At 37.1% G+C, this 16,808-nt stretch overlaps 1 protein-coding gene across 1 annotated transcript in view; it reads left to right on the forward strand.

Moving 5' to 3' along the window:
- The window catches only part of EEIG2 (EEIG family member 2), a 28,848-nt gene extending 13,351 nt beyond the window's left edge, over positions 1-15,497 (forward strand). The window contains exons 2-11 of the mRNA XM_076337941.1: positions 2,051-2,171; positions 2,793-2,822; positions 3,337-3,453; positions 4,676-4,722; positions 8,718-8,824; positions 9,803-9,898; positions 10,464-10,650; positions 10,742-10,869; positions 11,271-11,340; positions 12,948-15,497. Of these exons, the coding sequence (XP_076194056.1) occupies positions 2,051-2,171; positions 2,793-2,822; positions 3,337-3,453; positions 4,676-4,722; positions 8,718-8,824; positions 9,803-9,898; positions 10,464-10,650; positions 10,742-10,869; positions 11,271-11,340; positions 12,948-12,990 (946 nt within the window). The 3' untranslated portion in view covers positions 12,991-15,497. The remainder of the gene's footprint in view (positions 1-2,050; positions 2,172-2,792; positions 2,823-3,336; positions 3,454-4,675; positions 4,723-8,717; positions 8,825-9,802; positions 9,899-10,463; positions 10,651-10,741; positions 10,870-11,270; positions 11,341-12,947) is intronic.
- The last annotated feature ends 1,311 nt before the right edge of the window (positions 15,498-16,808 follow it).

Here is a 16,808-nt window from a genome sequence, read left to right on the forward strand (position 1 = left end):
AAAAAAAATAAATTACGGAGATTTCATTTCTAAGTTACTGGACCACTGTGATCTGCAGAAAAAGAGCGTTCTCAGCAGTTGCGTTATCTTTAAGCACAGTGTATGAAACCTGCGGATATGCAGACCCCGGATACCCGTGCACTTGGGTAGCTGTGTTCTGCTTGACAGTGGACATCTAGTTGACTATTTTCTTTACCTGAGAGTTGAGCAACTGTCATGTAAGTGCTACAAGTTATTCCTAGGCCTTCTAAGTGTAACAAATGTTAGCAGTTATCAAATATCCCTTTAAGGGTGTATTTTCCTTGATGACTTCTTGCTTGAGCTTGTTTCCAGTAGAGGATGTAACTGTTAGTAATTTGCCTTTTTTGAATTCAGGTTCTATTTTGGATTTAAATAACTCATATACTGGCAGTTTGGGATTTTTTTTTTTTCCGAAGCACAGGAAGGTTTACAATATAAAACATAACGGATAAAAGGTAGGTAGCTCATGGTGTACAGAGCCCGTTCCTTTTAGGTCACATGCTTGAACATGACTCAGTGTTGTATCATCAGAATCCGTTAGTCTGTTGTGGTCATTGAACTGACTCATTTTAGGCAGGCTAGTTTATTCCTACCTTAGGAAGTCACGGTGCCAGTGAGTGCTGTAGCTGGCAGTCTCACCAGCACAGCAAATCGGAGCTTTTGCGTGAGCCTTGCGATTCATCATTTCTCCACAGGCGATAAACTCTGACTCCAGCTTATGGGGAACCATAGAATTCTACCTCTGTTAAAGATGTCAGACTGGATTTTCAGTAATAAGCTGCTGTAGGAAGTTAATATAAAACATAGGAATGTAGGTATTAGAAAAATGGAGGAGAAAGAAAAGGACAAATATTGCTTTAATATGCGAAGACTGTACTTGAACGATTAGAGCGGTAGAACAAATTAGCACAGTTTCTCCACCGTTCCAAGTTCTGAGTTTAGAAACATGGGAGTAGAAAGGAGCTGTTGGTCATCGAGGCAGGTCCCTCAGAATCACCAGTCCTTATGTCCCCTGCTACTGACAAACTGGCCAACCTTGTCTTTGAATACAGTACGGTTTTTTTTCTCCTACTTCTCTTATTTGAAGGCTGTTCTAGAAACTTGCTCTGTGGTTTGAGACCTTGCAATTTTCAGTTTTAAATGGGTGTTTGATTATGCCTTATTTCGGTCCTAACCACTTTTCATTTGACTTAAAGTTATTTGGTCTCTAAAGTGTTTGAATTACTTAGTGTATTTCTATTATATGTGATTTTTTCCCTATAAGATACAGGAGTTTTCTAGTTGTCCTCCCTGCACCTGTTCATTTTGGAGTCTGTTCTTGCTCAACCAGAGTTACCCAAACAGAATAATGTGTCCATTTGAGCCTTATATAACAACATTAACATAGCTGAAAGCATCCTGCATTTTGCCTTTTTTTCAGCCGCGTCCTATTGTCAGGTTGTAATCCTCCTGCAATGAACAAACCCGTTCAGATATTAGTCGTCTTATTTTGCTCTCAAAGGGCAAGCTCCCAGTATGTAGCTGAAATTCTTGTTTGCCCCAAGTGCATTACTTTGTATCTGGTTATTATACATCACCTCCTTTGCACTTTTCCAGGCCTCAAATTGATCTAGTTCTGCTTGTGTGATGCTGCCTTTCTCTGTGTTGAAGAACTACTTGTCAAAGACGGTATCTTGAGCACATTCCAAAGCTCAGCAGCTTGGAAGACAGTGCCCGGGAGCTGATGCTCAGGAAGACTTCGCTCTCCTGAGGCAAACTGGAGAAATGACGGTCTCATTCATTTGCAAAAACACACGGCTGTTGAATTTTTCTGTAGGTCTAATGTTGTGTTCGAGGTCGTTTGAAACAGTTAGTCTTGCTACACAAAGAAAAGAACAAAGGATGATTATTCAGGCCTTGGATCAGATTTTGTATGAAGCGACCGCTCCACAAACAGTGGAACCAGTGTTTGTTCTTGAGCTGTCCTATTGTATTTTATGGTCCTGAAGGTATATGCAGCTGATACTAAGCGTATGTTCTCTATTTGCAGGGAGGTAGTACAGGCAAACTGTGTCCGCTGGAAGAAAAAGTTCTTATTTATGTGTAAAATCAGTGCCAGTGCCACAACAGGGATTCTGGATACTTGCATTTGCAGGGTGTCTGTACGGAAGGTGAGTAGCTCTTTTTCCCTCCTCTCCTCTTTCCCTGCTCTTTCTTCACTTGTTTCGGTTTAATTTTTAAATGTCTGCTAAACTTCATAAAGCAAATTTTAGCTGCAACCATGTCAGGTATTCTTCTAGTCAGAATTTCGTAGTAATCCTATTAATTGCCTTAGTTTGACTAATTCATGGGGTTTTATGTTCTTATTGAAAAGAACACCTATTCCAGCAGGACGGCAAAGGAATCGCTCATCGGTCTTTATAAAGTTAGCCCTTGGCAGATACTTCTAGCAAGCAGCAGTAAACTTAGAAGCCTTGAACTGTGCTAAGTACCAGGATTTTGTATGCAGCACCTCCTACCTGTGGGGCTAGACTCTGCAAGAGCCAAATGCTGGTCGGCATCAGGCACTCACCCTTCCCCCTGCGCAAGGTGACAGTCTCCTGCTGGCCTCCACCGAGGACATTATTAATGCCAGGTTCTACATGACAACAGTATAGCCTAGCAAATGTGTGTTGAGCTATTTTAAAACGAAGATTAGTATTTGCTTTTCAAAAAAACCAAAACAAACAAAAAAAACCCCCAGTCAGTATCTTTAATGGCTTAATGGTGTGTCTTTTTGTCTTTTTTTCCAGGAGTTAAAAGGAGGAAAGGCATATGCAAAGGTAAATTGAGATGTATCTAATTTTGCCTATGAGTTAGCTTTTCTTTCTTGTCATTTTTATGCCCTTTTAAAGTAATTCCAGAACAGTACTCTAATACCCCTGATTTCATTATGTGCATTATAGTGACACAGTGGTGTTGGAACTCTCCATCAGGGTGTTTAATAAGTATATAATAGTATTATACCACTAGAATGTTTTGTTCTTTCAATCTAGTATGTTGAAAGGGTTGATAAAGGTAAACCCTTCTGCATGTGTTTACTTTTAAAAATAAAGAAAACTCTCCCTGTTCTTTTTTCTCTCGAGGCTTTCATTTTTAACTGAAAATAGAGCTATGCAGAATTTGATGCTCAAAGTTTTTTTCTGCTTTTTTGCCTTGGGCCACTCCCTTTAACGAGCATCCTTTTATTCATATTTGAGAGAAACTGCTGTTGAGTGGCACTCAATACTGTGCATGTAGCAAGTACCTTCATTTAGTAGTACGCTCACTACTAACTTTGTCACTTTCTCTTAACAGCTGGGATTTGCAGATCTAAATCTAGCAGAGTTTGCTGGGTCGGGAAATACCACTCGTCGCTGTTTACTGGAAGGTTATGATACCAAAAATACAAGACAGGATAACTCCATTCTCAAAGTAACTTGTTTCCTTTATCATACTTAAACTAACAAAGCAGAGAACAAGTGGTATTATTAAGCACTTAATGAAATTTAAAACATACTTGCTGAACCTCTTTCTAGAAGGAAAACTACTTAAAGTAAAAACATCCGTGTTGTTTAGAGAGAATCACTGAAATCCATGCAGTCAAAAATAGAATTTGTCCTACACTCTTTGAAATGGAGCCGGATAGCTGTAAAGGAAAAGCTTTCAAAAGGTATTCCTATTCTAACAGGAATTGGAAAATGGAATAGGGAAGCGCGATGAAAAAGTTAATACATTCATACAAACGTAGCAAGTATATCTTTAAGACTGGGTAACTTCCTGTGCAGCTTTTTTAAGAGTGAATCTCTTCATTGGCTTATTTATGTATGAGCCAGCTTCAACACCTCCGTGACTCCTGGAACTTTCCCGTCTGACAGTAATCAGTGTAACAACTGGTGAGCACCGTTGGAAGAAACCCACCCTGCCCTTCTCTCCCATTAGGCCAGGGAGTTTAAAAAATTGAATAAGCTGCATTAACCTGAAAATAATTACATACAGAACGTTATAAGTAAATTTTTAAAAAATTTCTTTTCCTACCAAGGCACTAGGATTAATTTCTCATACTATTGAGTATACCATTTCAGCATGCACTTTCTGATTTCTTTAAGACAGTCATAGACTTTTTCCAGAAAACTTCTAATTGACGGCTTTGACCCAGCTAACAAGCCTTCTCAATGCATTGTTGTCCTGTGGCATTATTTACCTTCTGTGGTTTTACTTTATCTCTGATGTTAGCACAACCAGTTCTGGTATGCGAGCAGTTTGCTAAACACTCTTCGGCGAAGAACATACTTCAGCACCCACTGTTTTAAACAATATTCTGTTTACTCATTAATCTTTTAGATTTCCTGTCTCTTTATTTTTCCCTTGACGCCATCTTAACTATTAGGGATTCTAAGATTCTTCTTGATCTGTGTAGCTTTTGCAGAATCTTGTACCTGCAACTATGTTACTTTAAATGCTATTTTGTGTTGCTTGCACGTGTACTAAGAAAAAAGATGTAGTTTTTTGCATGAGTGTGTTTGCGTATGTGATGATGCCATTTTATTTTACTTACATGTAAGACTTGTGGCAAGTATAACTTAGTGACATGACCATGTATCACAGACCAATTCCATTTTTTTTCTTACAGTGGATTTTGTTTTCTTATGTGTAGGTTTTGATCAACATGCAGCTAATGTCTGGAGACCCATGCTTTAAAACGTAAGTCTATAAAAAAATCTGTGTGGGATAGTGTTTTGGTCATACATTCCATGTTCAGAATTACACTTCTAATTTGCGTTTATAAATCTCTCCAATCTGGCAACAACATTACAAAAAAAAAAGGGAGGGGGAGGGCACAAAAAAATGGGATGGTAGCTGAATAATGGCTCACGTGGTAAAAATACCAGTAGAAGTATCATCGTACTCTTTGCTTGAAAATATACTAACTATTTAACAGCAAGGAGAACTATATCCATCTGTAATTAAAAAAAAATAAAAATAAAAGAAACACTTAAGGGAAACTCTTCCTGCAGCAAGCTTGTATAAACGTACTTGGTATGGGGTGATCTGACTAATACTTTTGTTTGGAGAATGTGCTGTTACACCTTTTATTCACAAGTCTCAGATGATTTTAAAAGATTTATTTAGAAGAAAAAAAACCAACAGAAGTGTGGTATGACAGTGCAAGAGAAAGCACTTTCAGATATTTAGTTAGCAAAGACATTATGCAACTTGGTAAAAGATGCAAGAGGTAACATCTGAAGGGGGCGGTAGCTAGGAAAATGCACTGCTATATATTCAGGATCCTTTGGCCTCATTGTCCTTAATCTGTAGTTAAGGAAATGTAACAGTTTTTCTAGAGCACGTTAGCTTCCATAACTAACCACAGGACAGAAAAATCACGCATGCTAGGGAAAACCTAGTCATGAGTGAGATGAAATTGTTGCCTTCTTTCTAGGCTAATAAGCCATTTTGTTATGAGGCCCCCAAGCTCAGCGGAAGCAGTGCAATTGGTAAGCTCCCTATTTCCAGAGAACACCACTATCTTGCTAACCGTGACTTAATTATCCTGATCAGTAGGAAGTGAAGAACTCTCACATGTCATTTGTATTACAAGAGATATTTTATAATAACCTAAATGCCATTCATTTTAAGGATAGGCTTAGAGATATGTATAGAATCTGCTTCCATGAATGCAGAGTGTGGAAAATGCCCCGATACTCGCCAAGACTCTTAATGCCACTGCTTTTCCGTAATTTAGAATGTTGGTAGACTGGGTTGTTCAAAGTGTATGTGCTTTTCAGTTTAATGTCAATCTGTTCTAATTCTACATGACAGTAGATGGCAATTTCATCTAGGTCAGGTTTAAACCAACTTAGTTGTATTTTACTTGTCACAAGATGTTTGGGGGAGGGGTTGATGAAATAATTCCTTCAAAATAAATTTGATCCCTTAAGTTCTAGTTTAACTCAAATTTTTCTTCAGTTCACTTCATTGACCACGTTGTTATACTGAAACTAGTAGGAGATGGAATCAAAATGAGAGGACATATTTTCTTCCCACAACATGCAATTAAGCTGTGGAACTCCTTGCTACTACACGTTGTGAATACTAAAAGCTCAAGAAAGAATTAAGACAAATTCCTGAATTAAAAAAAATATTGAGGGCTGTTAAGTATAAAACATCTTACAAGGCTCAAGAAATACCTAAGCTACAGATGAGGAGATGCTGGAAGAATATTCAGGTGATACATTACTACGTTGTGCCATATTCTCTTAGCATCTGTTGTTTGCTGCTGACAGAAACAGGACGCAAGGCTAGACAGACCTCTGGTCTGAGACAACATGCCTGTTCTCATGTCAGCCTTCTCAAAAACAATCTAAGGCAGCGTTCCAAGTATTACATATAACTTGAAAAGAAAAAATGAGCTTAAGGAAAACAATCTGGAAAAAAATTGCTAGCTTCACCCTTGTTAGGTCAATCTCAACTCTTTGTGTAGTTCTCAACTTTCAGACCTTACGTTGGATCAAAGATATCTTCCATTGTAAAGATACAGTGCTTACTTACAAACTGCTGCACTAAAACACTTTTACTTCAGTACGGATTAGGTTTTTTTATTCAAAACTCTTATAAACTGAATTTAAACTAATCTTTTATCAGATTATGTAGGCAATCAATGTCCCTCTGAATAATCCACTGAAGAGGGATAATAATCTCACACGGGCTTAATCAGTAGCAGTAAACATATACTGAAGTCTTCCTTAAGTAAAAACCATTGTGTTTAAAGTGAAATGAGGCTGCAGCTCCAAGAAAAGCAGCGTGATCTCCTAACTCAGTCTGAGGTGCAAGTATGGAGTAACTCATGATTTGTAGGTTTTATTAGGACAATCGAGAACTGTTCCTGTAGCAAAGAAAAAACCTTTGTGCATTACTGCTGTGGCTGTACCCTTACCACTGTTTCTGAGGAGATCTGAGAACGTTGCCTGCACCAGTCTGGCTCAGATGACTCACCGCAGGAACTCTTCAATGTCCCCCTGCACCACGAAAGGCCCTTTCTCCTCTCTTCTTCTAACCTTCAATAAGAAGAGTAGAACACTCTGAAATCTCATCTTGTGCTTACTGAATAAACAGTAAGAGGGTATTATCTTAATTTGTTTGATTGGGCAAAGCTTTTCTGTATCCCTAGTTATTTAGCACCTCCTGATTTACTTCGAGTCAGACCTATTAACAAATACATCACTGATACTGATAAACAATTTCTCAAAGGCAACTAGCCAATCATTAGTCTTGTATACTTATAAAACAATGTATATCTGTTCTTTACTGGCTGGTACCGAAGTAGTTGAAATTAGTACCTAACTAGTTTTCTGGTTCCCTAGGAAAAAGTCTCTAACTGAAATTATTCAGACTTGGCATTTTCTTCCAAACTGATGATATAACCATTTCCTGGAACGTAAACTTCCAACACAAACAGAACAAAAATTTTATCTAATCCAGATGTTCTTCGTAGAAGGCAAAATAAACCTTAAAACAATTTCACAATCTGGAATCAGCTACACATTTTATGAAGAAGCCTAGAAGGCCTGATGTTTGATCTGGGGTGACATCCCTGAAAGCACTCGGTTCTTGCTTTCAAAAGTATGTTAGGCAGTTAAGTCACACAAGCATTATATTTCCAGAAGTGCTTTTTCTCTTTCTCTTTCCCTCTTTACTTTCAAACGTAACATAAGAGGGGATATGTTACTGTACATAAAGACAGTGACTAATTTATTGAATATGTGAAATCTAAAAATGTCAACAAATATCCATTTGTATGCAGACCGACAGACTGTTCCCAAAGTCAAAAATAACAAAGCATTAAAAAAACCGTAGGTAACGTCTTGAAAGGTGTTTTAGTTGTATTTGCTTGCAAAAGAAGATTTGTCATTTTCTAATTAGTTTCTTTTGCACTAGCGAAACACAAACCTAGAGGTTTATTCATTTTAATTAAAATATCCCTTTGGGTCTTGGTATAAACTGAAACAAGTATTTAAGCTTTATTAAAAGCTTTTTTAATACTGAACCAAATTTAAATTGTATCATACATGATGCTTTTTTAATTTGCAGGAGGTAGAATTTAGAGGGGAATACGTGGAGATGGTAACATAGGCCCCTTTGTTAGGAGTGGGAGGGTTATCAGCTCAGAATCTCCTCGTGTACCGTAACAGGGATGAAACAAAGCCAGGACTACGTCACAGTGCACGAGCCAAGTAGGGCAACTGTCGTTGTGCAGGTTTGGTGGTTTTTTTAACTTACCATCTTGTCATGTATTCCATGAAGTACCGAATTATATGTATTCTTAGCACGTAAATTATCCTGTGATTCATACACTTAAAAAAAAAAAAAATCAAGAACTTCAAAATAAACACATATCACTGCACCAATCGTCAAAGAAGGAAAAGTCTTTCCACGGATCCCCAGAAGCCTGAAGGACTGAGGGCCGAGCAGATGGATTCTGTAAAGTGTCCTGAAGCTCAATAGCAAAAGCTTTTTTTTTTTTTCTTTTTCTTTTTAACGGGGGCTAGGCAGCATGTTTTCAGAACAAAGTTACAAGCCTATTAACTTGAAGCACAGTATGAATTATGCCAACTTACTTGAAAAGAAAAATCTGTGCTGATCAATTTGGAGGGATTACAGCAAAAGCACAGCAAATCTTAACCAACTTTTTCTTACAGGCCTCCTTCCACAGCAACGTCCATAGCAATTGCTGGAGAATCAGAATCTTTGCATGAAGACAGGAAAGGCGGAGAAAACTTAAAAGTAGTACATCTGGGCATAGCAGGTATAAAATAATGCTCTTAATTTCTCAGTTCTTTTATAACTGGCTTCATAGCTTCAAGGAGATGTACGAAATACTTCAGAACTTAAAGGGATGCTGACAGTTGGCCCACAAAGGGACCTTCTTTGGTTATTTGTTGAGACACACTCTCCTAGATAACATCAGTGGAATCTCTCTTTTTTACTTTAGTAATGGTTTATTTAATGGAAAGAAAGAACAGAAATTGGATTGCTAGTCTGCCTTCTTTTTAACATTTAAAATCTTTCATTTTCTGTGTGCCACATTTCTTGATTTGCTTTGGATTTGTATTTTGACTGAGCATTTAATTTGGCCCTTCATTTTCAACATATGAATCATAGGGATATGCGTAACTCTGAGTAAGTTTTGAGTGCTAAAAGTTCTAAGTATTGTTTAAAATTGAAGTAGTCACTCTGAAATTTAGACTATTAGAAAAAAATACTATTAAACCACTTTATTACAGGTTGAAATTTGGGGGGGGGGCTTTGGGTTTTTTGGGGTTGGGGTTTTTTTGGTTGGTTGGTTTTTTTACAAGCTTCAGGCTCTTAGCTTATTAATTTCCACCCTAAACACAGCTTAAGTTGTCTTAACCACAGTTACTTTTTCAGCCAGAAAAGATCTAGCACTCCATTCTACTGTGGTACTATGGAAAGCACAGTGATCTCTTTAATGTCTACAGCGTAGACAAATCTAAAACTACATTTCATACAAATCTTTCTAACCCAATGATACTCTCTGTTTTACTCAGACAGAAACGTGTTATGATTTATTTTTTTAAGGAACACATATTCGTTAACATACATGGTATTTTTGCAGCACTTGAATGTTCAAAGGGTTTGTAGAAAACCAGTATCAAGTCCCTAATCCCTCTGGGAAATCTGACATTTGAGTCTAGTCAAGATTACAGGCAAGGTAATAACAAAGCTGGCTTTAGCATCAGTATCTGACTTGCACATGTTGCAGATGCCTCATCAAAGAGCGCCTCGGTCCCAGATGAACTTGGTGCATGTGGACATTCCAGAACATCAAGCTATGCAAGTCAGCAGTCAAAACTGTCAGGTAGCTGTTAACAATTTTGTTATGAATTGTTGGGGTTTATTTACTTTCACAGTTTTAGACTGTAGAAAGTAAGTAGACTTTATATGTTTAACAAAACAGTTTGAAGTTGAAAGCTTTTTCCCAGGAGTTTCAGGTGTGGGGAGGGTAACGGTTTTTTCCTCTTAAAAGCACAATGAATTATCTGTTCAGATGCGAGACAGCTTTTTCCCTTAGCTCCCTCCAATTAACATATCTGAATGAGATTTTTACCTCTCCCATGTGTAAAAACAAATAACTTACAAATGGAGACTTAGTTCTAAAAGCTGAAGGGGAAGTAATGACACCAAGTCATTACATTTGTTAGGAAGTAAAGAGTTATTTAGAACAAAAAGAAAACAGCATGTGCTAGAATACAAAACCCAAAGTAAATTGCCTAGTTGGTGTATGCACATACGTTCATAAGGCTTTTGACGTCTCTTTATAAGAAGACAAAACACACATTCTGCTTTCAGGATGGTAAAATACAAGTAATGACCTTGGCTGTCAAGAACGTACCTAACCTAGCTCTCCTGCGCTTTCCCAACAGGATACAGCACGTGTCACTCTAGATCGTCCAGCCTGTCTGAACTCTGCCACAGGAGAAGCACCTCAGTGGGTAGTACCTCAACAGGAATTGGAAGTATTCTAGAGCCCTGTGAAGAGTCTGAGCCAAAAGTAACTGAAGCTAATATTGATACATCTGTTAAAGATGCACCATCAGAAAAACTCTGCAGGCACGCTTAACTTTGAAAGCCTTACCTAGCAGAAGTAAAACATAATTTACTGTATCACTTCTAAGAGCTCTAAATACATTTATTCTTGCAGACATCCTGTAAAGCAAGACTCTGTGGAGTCACAGCTGAAGAGGGTTGATGCTACCAGAGTTGATGCTGATGATATAGTTGAAAAAATACTCCAGAGTCAAGACTTCAGTTTAGACTCAAGTGCAGAAGGTATGGAAATAAATAAGGAAGCTTAGGGAAAATTGATGCACATTACAGGCCTTAGGAAAATCCACTCTCTTCATAGTCCCTGTTGCTTGTAATCATAAGGACTGTGCATATGGATCACTACATTTTCTGCTTCATCCTGTCCCCCAGAAGTTGAAAAGACCCTTGCATGACTAGGGTAACTTTCCCAGAGAATTACGTTAAGCCTGAAAAGAAAAGAGCAGGGGCAAATCTACGAGGAAGGTAGTTCCTCCAACCTCTACCATGTGAAGTTCGGGTCTTCATTGCTTAAAACATTTGCATCTGAAAGTATCAGTTACAAAACTGGTAGATTTAAAATGACTTAGTTTTAGCTAGGGCAACATTAAAGGAAGCTAACATATGTTAATTCCCTTGCTTTTTAGAAGAAGGTTTAAGATTATTTGTGGGCCCTGGTGGAAGCACTTCTTTTGGAAGCCATCATCTACCTAACAGGTAAGTAGCCTGAGCAACTAATCCATAGGTAATACTAAACAAAAATGCATCTTGTACAGCAATTATTCTGTATATACATTCTTGATCTTTGTGTCTTTCTATTCTGTATCATTTAAAGACACCAAAAGAACCACATGGTCAGGTTTTAAAACAAAACACATAGGTTAGTTCCAAAATAAAACTGATGTGTCAGCCATAAGAATTATAACTTTCGGAGGTTCTGAAGAGTCTCACTTCCAAAGTTTTCAGATATGAGCAATGTTTCGGTATGGACACAGGAAACAGGCACCAGTTTGAAATCTTAGCTCTACAGACTTACCGCGTTACTCTCTGGAGCTGGAAGAAAGTCTTAAGTGTTTTACACATCCACCTTTCCAGTATCAAACTTTTACGTCTTCCTGATAACAAGCCTAATTTTCTTCACTTCAGTTTTGCTCAGAACTCCTTCTGTTTCCATATGCTACGCTATTCCTGTTTCAAAGGCTTGCTATTTGTAGCCCTAGACTCTCTGATATAATCTGCTTCAGATTATCTTCTTGTAGTTGTTTTAGAACCAGGGAGGTTTTTTTCTTGTCTAAACCCTCTTCAAATACTCTGATATATGACTTGAGCTCAATGTTTGAGAGTCTTCTCAGATGAGAAAACATTAAAAATAGGTAAGAATATGCTCTGATACTGTGATTCTGCAGTCCAGTGTAACTCTTAAGATTTTTCTTTATCTCACAGAATTAGCACAGCATCAGTATTTCAGCAAGTACTTCTGGAACTAGGTATAAAGGCAGCTGATCATGTGCTGAGAGTTATAAAACAAATACGTTTTACACAAGCAAGCAATACTGGTGGTTAAAAGATAATTCACTGGCTTATTTGCAAAGTGGGCACACTAATTGCTATCTAGGATAACGCGTATGATTACAGAGCACACTACAGTAGTATATAGAGATCTGTCCTAATTCAGTTGCCAGAGCAGTCCAGGCAGAATATTATACTACGGCAGAGCTTTGCCCTATTAATTTTTGATGTAGTACTGCAGTTTGCCATGTAAAACAACGCACCACGCTCTGTCATGTGGGGGGTGAGACAGTTTTGTAACTGTGCACTCACAATTCAGAGTGAACAACAGACTGGAAAGCGTTTTTCTTGTATCTTAACATAAGACGACTATCACTTACTGTTTTTTCAGAGACATTTATCTATTTATGTATAAATGTATATAAAAAGTATTAGCTGCATATGATATAGCTGGGGTGGGAGGGGTACCCAAAAGATTATGCTTAAGGAACTATAGAGAAGTCCAACAGTAACTTCTTTTTCAGTAACAGTATTTATCATTCTTCATTTTGACTGTAGTATAATACAAACCGCTTTAATGCATTAAACTGTAAGTTACTAAGGGGCACGGTAATTACGCATGTTTTCTACCCTTCACCTTTAGCTGTTCTGGTACTGGCTGTTCGGTTGGGGGGGGGTTTGTTGGGTTTTTTTTGGGGGGGGGGGGGGGTAGTTTGGGTGTTTTTTTAAACAGTAAACTTGCTGATCTGTGATACCTGCTGTTTAGCTTTCATTTAAATTGGAATTGAACTAACTTCTTTCGAATGTTCTTTCAGTGTAGGATCTGGAGCATATGAGCAGGTGGTGATAAAACGCTAGACTAGAATGACAAACGAGGAAAACTTGGAGCTCTGGCATTGATACTTCTGTTTTTGTTTGCTCTGTTGCAAGAGTTGTGAAAGCCAAAATGAAATCAATGTGATCTTTTTTTGAAAAGCAATGGAACGCCTCTTGCTCATCGAGCTGCTGCTTCTGTGGTATGAAGGCAATGTTTAGCTATGTATACCTTGTGTGAGCACTTGGACTGTTTTTGTAAACTCTACCTGATGGTAGTGGAATTACTTGCTTTTTAAGTTGTGTGAAACATTTTTGGAAGCACGATTAAGTGAGTCCCATTTCAGTATTTTATACCGGAGATCACTTGTGGTGATGTACTTTGTTTGTAACTTCTTTACTAAAGAAGCTTCTAAAAGTTGGTCTTAAATGAACCTGAAGAAATTAATTACTCAATTTGATCCTACCTACCATTTTAGTCTTACAGAAGCTAATTACTTCTATCAAGTCCAAATTAATATCAAGTCCAAATTAAGGCCTCCACAAGACAGCCCAGCTATTTTTTAACATAACCAAATCCTTCTCTTAAGAGTACTGAGCATAACTTCATTGTAAGCTTGAACAGTAGAGGTGAACTTCACATGCATTTAAAAAAAAATAAACTAAATAGATCTAAACCAGCCAGTAATCAGTTGTGTTAACTGTAAATGAAGTCTAGAGGCTTAAATGCATTAAATGTGACATGTTTTCATGCAAGTGACAAAAGAAGTGGGATTCCAGATCAAGATACTAAGGCACAGTAGCGTATTCTCAAGAAAGGTGGCTTGGCTGTTAAACGTGGAGTTCAGAAGCTGCTTCCACAGACACTCACTTCGATAACGCGTGAACCTTGCGATGCAGCGGGATGGTACTGTTTACAAACCTAGTCGTCAGTAGCTTACTACCACTTAGAACTTTTTATTGTAGCTTAATCCTTCACAGTTAGTTAGTGCTTTGCTTGTATTTTGAATGTGCCTTGTGGGATTGGGGAGATACAGGGAGATTAAACTATTTACTGAGCAATTTAAGCTTTAAAACTAAGTAAACATCTACACTATTATCCATATAACTTGAGAAGCACTTTATTGTACACATACTCTGCACTCTGAAAAAGTCTTACTGTGCAGCAGATTTGTTGAACACTTCTTCCTTCACTATCTGTCCACTGTTACATTAAGGTCAATGTACTGTATTTAAATTTGCACAAATAGTGATTTGCCTGACAGGCAAGAAAGATGTCTTAAAATTTTCATTGAGAATTATGAAAGAATTGATTTTTAAAGGGATGTGTTAGGTGACACAGTTCTAATTCAGGCTTGGCTCTGCTGTATTTACCTGTAAACGGCAAATGACCTTAGTTTTGTTATGATTAGTTGTATTGTTTATCAGTAAGGCTTGGATTAAATAAAAATACAAATAGCATGGCCATTTTTGACAGCTCTGAATGCTTCAAATTCTGCTCAGAGTGATGTCTGACATCCTTTTATTGAAGTATAAGTAGGCCATATTTAATAGGTTAAATTAGGAGAAGCAGGCTTTGCTTTCCATAAATCCATAGTAGAGTTATTAAACTAATTTTTTTGTGTTTTTTAAGGAAATTTCAGATTTTAAAACTTGAGTACTGTTGTTGAATACGATTAATATGAGCTATTTCACAGTTATGGTACTTAAATACTTTTATTTCCTACTGTTAATTATAATCTCTTTGAAGTGTTTTAATGGGTAAAAGAATTAATACAAAGATTGTACTTTAGCTGATGTTAATAGAAGTGTGGTATTATCCGTTTCTGTCCTCCACAGGAATTTTAAACAGAAACTACATAACTGCTAGCATGCAACTCTCTCTCAGATCATGACAGTTTCCTTTCCTGTTATGTAGCTAATTTGTACCAAAAAAATCCTCCTGCAAACCAAAAAAGATGCATGAAATTTGAGTAAATTGTTTTCAGTACTCTCTAACACTGCTACACTTGTTGATAAATCTGTTAAAACCAGTAGTAGGTAGATGGTAGTTTACTTAAGTTTACTAGGAAAAATAGGCATAGTTTGAGGAAAACAGACCTTTAAAAAACATTGTACAGCTACTTATGTAATTCTTAAGGGAATTTCCATAGCCCAGATGTGTATTCTATGTTAAAAGACAGAGCTAACTGCCATAGATTAGATATTTTGTTTACTAGAAACCAATTGGTTTTTTGCCTGAGCAGATCTTTTAAATAGGAGGGAAGTTTACATGGAAATCAAGCTTTTAACAAAACTGTATTCTAGTAGTTTATTGTTCTCACTTTGAGTTATGACTCTTTATGAAGCTATTCTCTAATTGTGCATATTTCAAGTGGAACATAACCTTCATATTTAGATGTAGTATTTTCTTTTTTGTAAACTGTGTTTATAAGAATACTGGAGACTCTCGTATAAACTGTTTGGGATGTGTTGGTGATAGGTTTTTTTTTTTATTTTACTGTATTCAAATGCAAATGTCTCAGACATTCAATAAACTCATGTCTTCAGCTTGGAAGATGTTTCTAAACAATTATGTCTTTTTTTTAAAATGCAAAAATGACAAACTTAACTGGAAGTTTGTGTCCATTTCGGTTTCTCTACTGCTTTTCAAACTTCACCTCTGCAGCTTATTAAACTTCATCTCCAGTCCACAAAGTATTTAAGGGCGCCGTTACTAGTACACAGTTATTTATCTGTCTTCTGGAAAGGAGAAGTAGTATGTCAATGTTACGCAAATGAAAATCCGTTTTAAAGTGTGAGGCATATTGGTAGGTTAATTATTAAGCCGACTCCACAACTAGCAGTACTTGGGGAAAGTGAGGGCACTGTGCGTAGTCCCTCCTCACCTTGCAAATGACAAAATTAATCCTCCTCAGTTGAGTGCAAAGACTTACTACTACTTAAACTTTTCATAGGGCTTGTATAACTTCTTTGTAAATTACCTTCTTATTTTTCTAACAAAACTATTTGTGGTATGTATTTCTTTTCTCATCAATGCATTCAAAATAACCAAGGCTTTTGGTACTGCAGTAAGCATCTGTTCTTACATAAAAACAGCTAGGTTGGTGAAAATTGCAAATTGTAGTACAGACTACGGGGCACTCAGATCAGTTCAGCAATCAATTAATTGTATAGCGAGGATTAAGAGAAGTAACTACCATGTACAACCGACTCCAGTCTCAGCTGTATTTCAATTCAAAAAGGAAGAAAATTTTTCAAAAATTTCAACAGGATATCCTAGAATTTCTTTTTTGGGTTGTTGTTTCCCTTCTGGTTTTCTGAATCAACAGTTTCCATATTGAATAAAAGGCAAATCTCATCAGCAAACAAATCCTCCAGTTAAGGACCTCACAGCGGAGAGTTCTCTCAGAAATACGAAGTACACATGTATATACGTAAAACATTCATAGATGCTAGTCACCTTACAGCAGCTGCAAATATAATCACTAGGGGATTTTTTTTTTTTTTAAATGCTTTGCTTTTTCTACTTCTGTGTTTTCACACTGTTTTAGTGACATATATGTTGTAAGGAAAACGTGTCATTTAGACGTGGTTCTTTTTTAATCTGAAGGAAAACATCTCATGTATGAAAATAAGGCTATGCACCCCTGTTGCATACACGTACGTAACATACCAAGCCAAAACCGTAATTGTGGTATAGGAAAAGATTTTCCTTTACTACTACAGAAAAAAAAAGTAGAGATATGAAGTACCAGGGCTTCGAATGCTGTCATTGAACATTTAGGTGCTTTTTGTGGGAAACACCAGCATAGAGGCAAAGATATTAGCGTGGGAAAAAACAACTTCCTGTAATTCTTGAG

The sequence above is a fragment of the Aptenodytes patagonicus genome, chromosome 5 (assembly GCF_965638725.1).
Source record: "Aptenodytes patagonicus chromosome 5, bAptPat1.pri.cur, whole genome shotgun sequence".
Lineage (NCBI taxonomy): Eukaryota > Metazoa > Chordata > Aves > Sphenisciformes > Spheniscidae > Aptenodytes > Aptenodytes patagonicus.